This window comes from Lycorma delicatula, chromosome 5 (genome assembly GCF_047948215.1).
Source record: "Lycorma delicatula isolate Av1 chromosome 5, ASM4794821v1, whole genome shotgun sequence".
NCBI classification, from domain to species: Eukaryota; Metazoa; Arthropoda; class Insecta; order Hemiptera; family Fulgoridae; genus Lycorma; species Lycorma delicatula.
In genome coordinates, this window is record NC_134459.1 from 115,792,941 (window position 1) to 115,805,009 (window position 12,069).

At 30.4% G+C, this 12,069-nt stretch overlaps 1 protein-coding gene across 2 annotated transcripts; it reads right to left on the reverse strand.

Annotated features, from left to right (window-relative positions):
* Window positions 1–230: 230 nt before the first annotated feature.
* On the reverse strand, window positions 231–11,867 carry LOC142325314 (uncharacterized). Of its 2 annotated transcripts, none has more exons than XM_075366901.1 (2): window positions 11,777–11,867; window positions 231–2,319 (listed from the first exon to the last, which is right to left on the reverse strand). In XM_075366901.1, the coding sequence occupies exon 2, from the start codon at window positions 2,269–2,271 to the stop codon at window positions 997–999; it is 1,275 nt and encodes a 424-aa protein (XP_075223016.1). In that variant the 5' UTR covers window positions 2,272–2,319; window positions 11,777–11,867; the 3' UTR covers window positions 231–996. The 2 variants fall into 2 exon arrangements, with proteins under 2 accessions (XP_075223016.1, XP_075223015.1); XM_075366900.1 differs by lacking the exon at window positions 11,777–11,867 and adding an exon at window positions 9,708–9,807.
* Window positions 11,868–12,069: the final 202 nt, after the last annotated feature.

Consider the following 12,069-nt stretch of genomic DNA (forward strand, 5'->3'; position numbering starts at 1 on the left):
ACCAGCCTTTGAGATGATAATAATAAAACAACTTTTCATAACAATTTCAAGTTATATATATATATATATATATGAATATAAAACTTATATTTCATAACAATTTTAAAAGAGCATATCTAAACATCTATTTTTGCCAATTGTACTTGTGTGTTATGAGTATGTGTCACAAATTATAGGGCACCTTTAATAATATTATGTAATTCAAGGCACTTTTAATTTATTTAATTTTATTTGATAAACCAAATAAGTAATTAATTAACATTACAACAATAATTTTTTTATTTCTAGACTATTAGCAAAATATATTTTGTATAAAAAATATTTTAGGTTAAAGATTCCTTAATATTAAGATAATTTTACTTATTTAAACACCCTCTAATCACCAGAAACAAGTTTATGTCCTATGCTATTTTGAGCTTAATTATATTTAAACATATGTGTACAATTTACTTTTTTTTATTTTCTCCTACTGATAAAATTTTATATTCAGACAAAATTATTTTAGTAACATAAAATATAATTATTATAAAAAAAAAAATGCTGAAGTGAAAAATAAACATTGATTTATATAATAATTTACATTTAAAAGTATTATTCATTACAAAATCTTACTAGAATATACAAAATAATAATTAAATAAGAAAAAATTATAATTCATTGACTATATTTATGTTTAATAATTATTAACTTATATTGTTCTGAATCAACATCATGAATGAAGACTAATATAATATGGTGCTGATAAATTTATCTTAAATAACTGAATCAGACGTAGTATAAAATCACATAATAATTATCTCCTAATAGGATTAATACAAACAAGTTAATATTAGGGCTATAAAATAAGTTATAGCATTCTCTTTTTCTTATATCCACATGAGCAAATTGATTGTTTACATTCACCCATTTACAAATGAATGTTACAGATAATATAAAAAAAATAAATAAATTGAATATATTAGAATAACAAATAGTAAATCTTGTGCTTTCCTTTGTCTATGCTGGAGCTGGTGCAGGAGCAGGAGCTGGTGCAGGAGCAGGAGCAGGAGCTGGTGCAGGAGCAGCTGGTACAGGGCTTGGTGTAGCTCCATTTCCTGCTGGTGCAGGAGTAGGAGCTGCTGCAGGGCTTGGTGCAGCTCCATTTCCTGCTGGAGCAGGAGTAGGAGCTGGTGCAGGAGCAGGAGCTGGTTCAGGAGCAGGAGCAGGAGCTGGTGCAGCTCCATTTCCTGCTGGAGCAGGAGCTGGTGCAGGAGCAGGAGCTGGTTCAGGAGCAGGAGCTGGTGCAGGAGCAGGAGCTGGTTCAGGAGCAGGAGCTGGTGCAGGAGCAGGAGCTGGTGCAGCTCCATTTCCTGCTGGAGCAGGAGTAGGAGCTGGTGCAGGAGCAGGAGCTGGTGCAGGAGCAGGAGCTGGTGCAGCTCCATTTCCTGATGGAGCAGGAGTAGGAGCTGGTGCAGGAGCAGGAGCTGGTTCAGGAGCAGGAGCTGGTGCAGCTCCATTTCCTGCTGGAGCAGGAGTAGGAGCTGGTGCAGGAGCAGGAGCTGGTTCAGGAGTAGGAGCTGGTGCAGGAGCAGGAGCTGGTTCAGGAGTAGGAGCTGGTGCAGGAGCAGGAGCTGGTTCAGGAGCAGGAGCTGGTGCAGGGCTAGGTGCAGCTCCATTTCCAGCTGGAGCAGGAGTAGATGCAGGGCTTGGTGCAGCTCCATTTCCTGCTGGAGCAGGAGCTGGTGCAGGGCTTGGTGCAGCTCCATTTCCTGCTGGTGCAGGAGCAGGAGCTGGTGCTGGAGTAGGAACTGGTGCAGTTCCATTCCCTGCTGGAGCAGGAGTAGGTGCAGCTCCATTTCCTGCTGGAGCAGGAGCAGGAGCTGGTGCAGCTCCATTCCCTGCAGGAGCTGGTTCTGGTGTTGGAGCAGGAGCTGGAGCTGGTTCTGGTGTTGGAGCAGGAGCTGGAGCTGGTTCTGGTGTTGGAGCAGGAGCTGGAGCTGGTTCTGGTGTTGGAGCAGGAGCTGGAGCTGGTGATGGAGCAGGAGCTGGAGTTGGTGTTAGAGCTGGTACTGGAGTAGAAGCAGGAGCAGGTGTTGGGGCAGGAGCTGGTGCTGGAGTTGACTGTATTGGTGGTTGTTGTGGTGTACCAATCTGATCTGGTCTTTGGGCCATTCCATTTAATAAACGAGCATTTTCATTTTGTAAAAATCTTGATAAAAAATCTGCTTTTCTATATATTATGTTATGAAAAAATGAAAGTTGTCTTAATGGTTGATTTCGAACTGGTTGCATCAGAGGTATAAATTTGAATAAGCATAATGAGTTGGTGAGTGATGTACTCTGAAAAATAATAAATTAAAAAATAGTATCTTTATTTAAAAAATCATAGTTACATTAAATTAATTATAAATAAATATCAATGATTACACAGATCAACAAAAAAAAAAAAATAATTTGAAACAATGATAAAAGTAGGTGAATTAGAATGTATTTTTTATGCTGAATCTTAAAATGAAATCAGTTTATCTTCATCACCCTTAGAGTTTTAGTTATGACCCTTTAAATTATTGACAAACTTCTTAAATAATAGAATACAAAAATAATAATAATAACTGCAATTAAAATTCCTACCTTTATTTTGTAGATATTTGCGTTTATCTTAATTTCTTTTGTCTTATTTTCCTTTTGTGTTCAGTGAAGTCTTCTCTTTTAATCATCCAGAAATAGTCACTCATCATAGATTCATTCCTTCTGCCTTCATAACCTTGTTCCATCTGCAATATATCTTGGTGGAACCTTTCTCTTTGTTCGTTGTTGATGTCACCCAAGTTTAAAGAGAATTACAAATGAGAATGTAAAAATGAATTTTCAGTGACATTCTCCAGCCTAAATTTTTGTAGTTCACTAAGAGTTCATTTATAAACTGATCATGGTCTTCAGATTTTTTTGTTTTCAAGAAAACAGGAACAATATCTTTGAATGACTTCCATGCTGCTAGTTCTTTAGGATTCAGTCTGCTGTCAAATATATTTTCACAAATTAATTTTCTTATTTGTGGCCCAATGAATATGAGTATTCCCTCTTTTAATCTGGCTTCACTTAACAGTGGAAAAACCTCAACTAAATATTTAAACCCATTTCCATCTTTATCTAATTTTTTTATAAAATTCTTCATCAGGCCTAGTTTTATGTGTAGAGGTGGTAAAAATAATACAATCTGTTTTGACAAGGAAAATATTGACAACATTTTCCTTTCCTGGGGTAAACTGATTTCTTTTTGGCCAGTCTTTAACTGCATAATGTTTACCTGTAAGCTGACTAATATCCCACAAATACAAGAAACTATATTTTGTAAAGGCACTCTGGACACTAAGGAGAAGCCCTATCACTTTCAGGTCAGCAATGATTCACCATGAGTGTTCATCATACTTAATAACTTTTAACATTTTTAACATACCTTCATTCCTATAGCATGTGCTACCAGTATAGAAGAAAACTTATTCGAGTTATGCCTTTAAGCTTCTTTTTGATGAGCCTATAAATAAACGCCAATCATGAATAACATATTCAAAGTATGTCCAGTTCAGATATTAGCCCCCTAACACAATGGCAGGAACAAATTAAACCATCTCTTCTAAAGTATTTCAGAAAATTTTTGTTTCGATTTCTATATACTGAAATTTTAGTATCTTTGTTTAATAAATTACATTTTTTAAGACATGAACCTAGGAGTTCTGCATGTTGTTTCGATAAATACAAGTCATGAATTAGTTCACTCACTTCTGTTGTGTGATGAGGTGAGGTTCAGTATTTGATTCTTCTGGAATGTAATTAATATCTATTGGAAGTTGAGGATTCATCGGTTGATCCTTCTTTCCACTGGCCTGGTCCAGTGGTTAACTTGTCAATGCAAATCAGCTGATTTCGAAGTCGAGAGTTCTAAGGTTCAAATCCTAGTAAAGAACTGCCTTTAACTGCCTTTTATAAAAGTAACTACCTTTTTACGGATTTGAATTCTAGATTGTGGATACCAGTGTTCTTTGGTGGTTGGGTTTCATTTAACCACACTTCTCAAAAGTGGTCGACCTGAGACTGTACAAGACTAAACTTCATTTACATTCATACATATCATCCTCATTCAACCTTTGAAGTAATACCTTATGGTGGTTCCAGAGGCTAACGGAAAATGTGATTGATCCTTCCAGGGAATCAGAAATCTCTTCCCAAGAAGTTGGAGCAATCAGAATCGGTAAATCAATACCATGAAGTACTGGTCTCGCAGCTGAATGAATATTTGGGTATGCAGTACCACTTTTATTGTTTTAATTGAAACCAGTAACATTTGTTAAGCAAAAATAGTAGTTATCATAATGGTTAGTAGGCTGTTACTAAATCATAGGTATGCTAGAAGGCAAATGTCCTCTTTTTCCTTTTAACCACTTTTTCTTCTTTTTTTTAAAACCGGGACCTCCGTTAGGTATTGCTTCAGAGGATGAGAAGAATGATATGTAGTGTGTGAAAATGCCATGCCTCACCAGGATTTAAACCCGAGACCTCTGGATGAAAGGCCGAGACGCTACCACTCGCACCATGGAGGCTGGCTAACCATTGGGATAGTTTAACATAGCACTTGATGGATGCTCCTGGAGCCCAGGATTTATCTTGGTCTCCCAAGGGACAGTCAAAATAATGTTTGTAAGCAGTTTTTACGGATTCGATACTGATTTTCATTGACTTTTCGAGGTGAATTCTCCACAAACATAACAAAAAATATTTGGAGAATTTTTACAAGCCCAATTTTTATTCATTGTAAAATTCAGAATGTTTTAATGAATGAAAGTAAAGTGAAATATTACAGAAATACTTACTTAATTATAAAAATAATTAAGTTTTAATTTATAAATTCTTAATTACTTAAAATATTTCATAAAATCTTTTCACCATGGAGTGCAATAAAATACAGCGCAAAACATACCCACACATGCGCACACGCTTACACACACACACAACTTAAGAAAAATTGGTGGTCAAGAAAATAATACCAAAAGTTTTTCTGTCATAAAGATCTTTCATTAAATTTGTGGCATCACTTATGAAACCATCCTTATAATATGTGTATGATAAAATCACTGTGTGATATGTGAAATGTGAATGTATGTGTGTAATCATTGTGTGTGTATGTGAAAAAAATCTCATCACATTCAATTATTCATTACTTGACTCACCGACATGTCTATACATGTCTGTTTTAACATGAAATGACGTCATTCAACTGTTATGTATCTAATGTAGGTCTACAGCATGTATTACAATATAAATCAGATGTGAATAAGCAAACATCAAGACGTACTAACTTATTTGTATTGTTTGTTCCACGAATGATGGAACAAATAAATTTAAGGGGTTGTAATTTAAGAACATTACGTGATGGATTGTTTCAGAATACATATTCAGATTCACCATATAAAATACTATAAAGAACACTTACTCCCTTTCAGTTCCAAATTTTATGTTTACCAGTGTTATAATCTAATTTTATGGATAGGCTTCCAATTTTTCAAGTTTTATAAACATTGTAAGAAAACTAATGTTCAATAAAACTGATAACCAATGTTTTGATAATGAATGTTTAAGTTTAAGCATTATCAATTAAACTGTAATCACACCTCTACAACAAACTAAAGGTGTTTTGTATTTTTTATCATAATTATCATTAACATTAAAATTAAATACTTTCAGTTCATAATTACTTAAGATCTGAATTCGATATCTTTCTTCAGTTTATTATTTAAATTTGAAATTCATAAATCAATAAGACAAAATAATTTTTTACATTAGATTTATTGTACAGAAAGGAATTTGCATTCTTCTGTACAGTTTAAGAAAATTATATAATGACAATTGACTTTTTTTGTTATTATTTGTTTTCTTTATTAAGAAAAACAAGGAATTAACACACAGTCTACAGAAAACAACAGATTTTTTTTTAACTTCACTAATTTGTTTATGTTAAATATGCAATAGTATGTTTGGCATTACATATTCATGGGGATACCACATTTTTTTATAAAAAAAAAAAAACAAGTAATATGAGAGTATTTTCTACATGAAAGAAAATTAGTTACTTCATTAATATGATTTATTATTTACACTTCTTTAAGATCCCTATGATGTTTAATTTAATATATTAAATTCCATATATATTTTATTTTATTTCATTCATTTCAAACTTGGTAAAAGTCTAAGCGACCAGATACCAGATGAGAGCCAAATACCAGATGATTTCTTAAACAATATCTGAATTCAAACTAGTTAAAGAAGAGATTAAATAAATTTTGTTTTGATTGGTTCATAATAGTATTCGTAATGTATTTTGGTCACGGCAGAAATGGGAGATATGCTACACCAAGAATAAAAAAATGAACTGCTCCAGCATTTGCCTGGATGGATCAAGAAAAGATATGGTAAAACCTGATCAGAGCAGAATCAGATACTAAACAATTAATACTAAAATAAAAATTAGCTGTATTTAAAGTCCACTTTAATTACATAAAGTTAAGCGCATAAAATAATGTTAAAATAAATGCAATACATGAAGATACTAAAAATAAAAAATAACTATAAATAATTCACAATTCAGAAGATGTTAATGAAAATTATTTGAGCATGTAATTATGAATAATTTGAACAAACGCAGAAAATTCAGGGGTTTTTTTATTATTATTTAAAATTGCATTGACAGTGTAATATGTTTCTGTTAAAAGACAAAGTTTTAATTTTATTTTAATCAAATTAGTGGGAAAATACGAATGACAGCACCATTTTCACTGCTCTCTGAAAATATTACAAATTATTCATGTTTCTAAAATAAATGACAGTATATTGAATTTTGATAATTGCCAACCAGCTGCAGGTCTCACTGTATATAAATATTTTTTGGGGAAAAATAGTTTTTCAACAAAATAGTAAAATTTCTTAATGACAATAATTTCCTGAGAGATGATCAAATTAGCTTCTAAAAATCAAAAGTACAACAGCTTTATAAAGAAAAGATTTATAGGCCATTGATGAACCACAGTTCACAGTCAACATTCTGTAGACCTTGACAGTTTAAACCATGATTTCCATTTAATGAAACTAAATACAGTATGTATGATTTTAAAAATTATGCCAATAATTTACTGAATTCTTATTTTTAAAAGAAAGCAGTGTATATTAGTGAAAAAATTCAATAGTAGTCAATAAAATATAGTGGAAAATGACTTTCCACCAGGCTCCAGATCAGGTTTGTTATTTTTCATGATTTACTTAATTAGATTAAAAATTCAAGAATAATTATATTACTGCTGATTTTCTTGACAACATTAAGTAATTAATTACTGTTGAGGGAATTACAAAATATAAATTATATGAATTGGAGGGTTTATTCTAATGATTTATTCTCAGAAAAAGTAAAAACTTCAGCCATCCATACATTTTCATTCTAATAAGAACTGTTAAAGAGAAGTACCAAATTCTTTTTAATTAAAATAAATTAAATCCTTACTCAATAATTTAAAATCATACAGAAGTTCTGGGAAATAAAGTAAGTCAAGCCTTTTTCATAATAAAAAAGGTTTGACTGACTAAAAACATTGCTTTTTAGTTTAGAGCAGTGCTTTTTAAAGCAATACATTATATCAGTGTTATATCAGTGTCCTATATTACATATGGAATCACTTTTTGAAAAAAGTTCCACTAAATCTACAAGAATATCTTTTGTTCAGAAAAGAATTAAGATTATAATAAGAGACTCCTGTAGACCAATTTTCAAGTAATTAAGAATTCTTCGCTGTCTTGTGTTTACATTCTTTCTGTTGTGTAGGTTGCGACTTTAAAAAAAAAAAATAGTAATTATTGGTATACCAAATTTTATAAAAATGGTGTTAATGACACATTGGTATCAGTTTTAATCATGTTTTAACAGAAGTAATTACCCATTACTAATTAACAATAGTACCCTAGCTCAAACAATACTTTTATTTTTTTCTAAACTGCCTCCTATTACATCTATCTACATTCTTATAAATATATATTTTTTAAATTTAAATATAATTTACTTGATAATATGTGTTATGGTTTGTCTGACTCTTTAAAAGGGTCTAACAGAACATTTTATGACCTATTTCTCACTAACAATGAGGAATAATAATTAATCAACGTATTGTTTAAAAAAGATTGGTGCCCTGAAAAATATTAAGCTATAATGTTTTTATGCTTTTCTAAGTTATAAATGATTTAACTATCTTGTTATGAGATATACTTTAAAAAAATCTTTGTTTGGGTATTTTACCACAAAATTTAAATAAATTTAACACTAATTTTTTAATAATACTTTTTCTCAAGTTAAATAAATGTCTGCATTGAAACTAATTTATTACTCTCTTCTAACTTATAAATATCTTAATCTTAGATAACATTTAGGTTTATAAAATTCCAAGGAAAGAAAATTAATATTTTTTTAACATAAAGTTAACTTGGTGTATACTGTTAAGTTTGGGTATTATTGATAAATAACGAGAAGTTCTTTTTAATGAAACAATAATTTTTCTTTTTCTACCTGTTTATCAGATAGCAAGTAGCATGCAACCGCATTATCCAGTACTTAAATCACCAAACTAAGTATTGCATTCACAATTAGAGAAATTATTCGTCTATGTTGTAGCAAGTGGCATTAGAGTCCTGCTTCTTTAGTTTCAACCACAATAAAAATATTCTAAAAATCACTTCAATAATTCTTATTAAACTTAACCTTTTTTTTTAGTCTTAAGGACCACCATTAGGTATTGCTTCAGAGGATGAGATGAAATGGCATCTTGTAGCATGTGATAATGCTATGACTGACCAGGATTCAAACAGGACCTCCAGATGAAAGGTAAGACGCTACCACTCGCACCACAGAGGCCAGAGCAAGTGGTGTTTAAGTTATTAAATTTAACCTAATGTCTATTAAATTACTCCATCCCCTGTGATAAATAAGATATCACATATTCATTTCTTAGGATTATGGCCCTATTTTAATTAAAAACTAGCTTTTGGAAATTAACAGTTAACGAGTACATTTTTCTAAAAAAGACCTAAAGATTATAATTTTTTTTTAATTTTTCTGCATCTTAATGTAAATGAATGGTAACTTACATATATTTTTATGCATTTATAAAACAGTACATGCCATATCGAGGCCTAGCTGATTAACCTGGGCCATGAGAATTCTAAATATCATTAATTGTTCAGAGGAGTGTAAGTGAATCTTTGAATTGCATTTTAATAATTTTTTGTTTTGAGACTAATTGTTACAAGAATATAGCGAAATCTTGCTGTACGGGTGAATGATGTAATCAGTCATTTTACTGTCTTATGGATATTAATTTATATTTAAAAATTTGAATAAATATAAATTAAATAAATTTATATGTTTATATTAACACATATTTGTAATGTATAATTTTTTTAAATTTAAAATGATCTAAGTAATATAAACATTGCATATATATAAAATAAAAAATTATTATTAAAAATTATTTTTGTAAGCTGTTTTATTTTGAATTTTTGCCTTATATATTATAAATATAAACTCTGTAATTCTACATTTTCCAAAAAAAAAATATATATAGTCATTAATATAAAAAAAACCCATGTACTTATTTCTTATACTCTTCTGTGAAGATATATTTATAAAACAGAATTACCTGTAAAAATATGATGAGTATGTATATGTAACCTTTATTAGTTGCCATACTGAACCTATCAAACAAGTTGGAACAGAGACTCTGCAAGTGACAGCGGAGATATAAGGAGTTTTCTTCATAGGAAACCTTGAACTAGTTATAATGTACTTCCTTATGTGTGTTTGTGCATAATTAAATACAGTTTACTATGGCCTTTAAGTTGTTGCCTGTTGTATTAATTTACAATACAATAGGAAAAATACTATCCTATCATTTAATCATAAATCATCATCATCAGCATTAAATCATCTTTACTGCTATTATTATTAAAAAATAGATGTTTTATAAGTGGTATGGTCATTGAAGTGTTAAAACAACCATGATCATGCATGTTCCTAGTCTCATTTCTAATAGTTAACTTTTCTTTAATAAAATTATTTTTGCAATTATAAAATATTATTGTTTCTGCTAGCAATGATTTTGTCCTTTTAAAAAATTGTGCGATTTTATGTAGTATTCCAGCATTTTTCAGAACATGTTTATTAGATACTTCAATTAATTATTATACAGTAATATGATATATACTTCAATGAAAAATTATAGATGAACTCAACAAACCTAATAAACAATTAAATTAATAAAAACTTAAAGCATAAAATAAGTCACTAAATGCAATAGAATAATGTTTTAGTCAATAAATGAACTGTATTTTTATCCATAATTCTCCCAGAAAACTGAAGAAGCTTAACTCATTCAGAAAATTTAGGCAGGTCTGACCTTTGATAATGAATTAACAAGGCAAGTATATTATTTAGTATGTTATCTGCCTCCGTGATAATGTTTCAGCCTTACATTCAGAGGTCCCAGTTTCGAATCTCAGTCAGGCATGGCATTTTCAAGCACCCAAAATTACCATTTCATCTCATCCTCTAAAGTAATACCAGAGGATAAAAAAAAAGGATAACTAATAAACAATACCAAGGCACTGACAGCATTAAAATATGTGTGTTTTCTTTGATCTGTAAACAGAGAGGGGACCACTTCACTACTCGAAGAGGTCAATCAACTTCAACCCTCTGGTTGTGACCTTAAAATCAACTATAAAATTAAAATTGTACTCTTTTATAAGTCATCTAAAAATGACTACACTTTAGATGATGCAGCTCAAAAGTTATTATAATCTGACATCAATTTGTATCTGTTCCAACACAAATAAATCAGTAGAATAAATAATAAATTTACACCGCAGCACTGAAACTATTACTGAATAGATTTCTTACTGTATAAACAAACAGCATGACTGATAGAAAAATCAATAGAAATCTAAAAAGGTTCTTCAGAAACCATATTCTACAAATTTAGCATTTCTAATTTATGTTTTTTTATTAATATTGTCAGATTGTTTACCTTTCACATTTTTTATCAAATATCACTGCAAAGGCCAATTTGATTCTCACAAATACAAAGTATTTGTGAGAATACAAAGTTCAGGTGCAAGTTTAAGCTTAATGAATGTACCTCACTAAGTATAATAAGCAAAGATATGTAAGTAGTAACCAATTCATTTCCTTTTCAGAATGAAATGTGTAAATTACCGGTTAATACATTATTTCAACAAATGCATACAAAAAATTAATAAATTTTCATGAATTACAAACTAATTATGACTAATCAGTTAGTGGTGCAAATTTGAGAAAATATTTCATAAAATTATACAAAACTCAAACCTAATGGCTCTCCAGTGAAATAGCATAATGTTTTTATTAATATTTTAGAAATGGTTTAAATAACATAAAGCGATTATTAAATAAACAGAAGTAACACCTGTAAGTTGCAGAAATACCCTATGAGTAATGATGGTTTTTTACATAATTGGAGTTAATACACTCAGTAAAGAGTAGTAACCATGTTTTACTGCCACAGATTGAACAAATTTTACTCTTTTATGTCATGCAAGATGTACTTAGTTTCTGTACTATAGTTGTACTTTATTGTGTTACAAGTACAAATTTGGAATTATTCTAATACTTTATTTATGCTAATAGTTTCTTAAAAATTCTAAGTGTTCATTATGATAATTAACTACTTACTGATAAATGGCAACAATATGCAGTAAAACTGTACTGAATATTGTTTAACTAATAATCTTCAATAACCAATTTATTAAAAATGGCTTCAGTCAGTGGAATTTTATTCTTAATTCGCCCTTATTAATTTCTAGTATTATATTCTGCTTCTGGATGTGTGTTATAGAATCAATAGGTTGAAAGAGATACAGTTTACAATTTTATCAATACTCAAAGGTTTTTCTTAGGTTCTGTAGAACTTGTAAAGATATTTCTTTAATTGATCTTTCTACATAGATTGATTTAGGAAGAAAAAG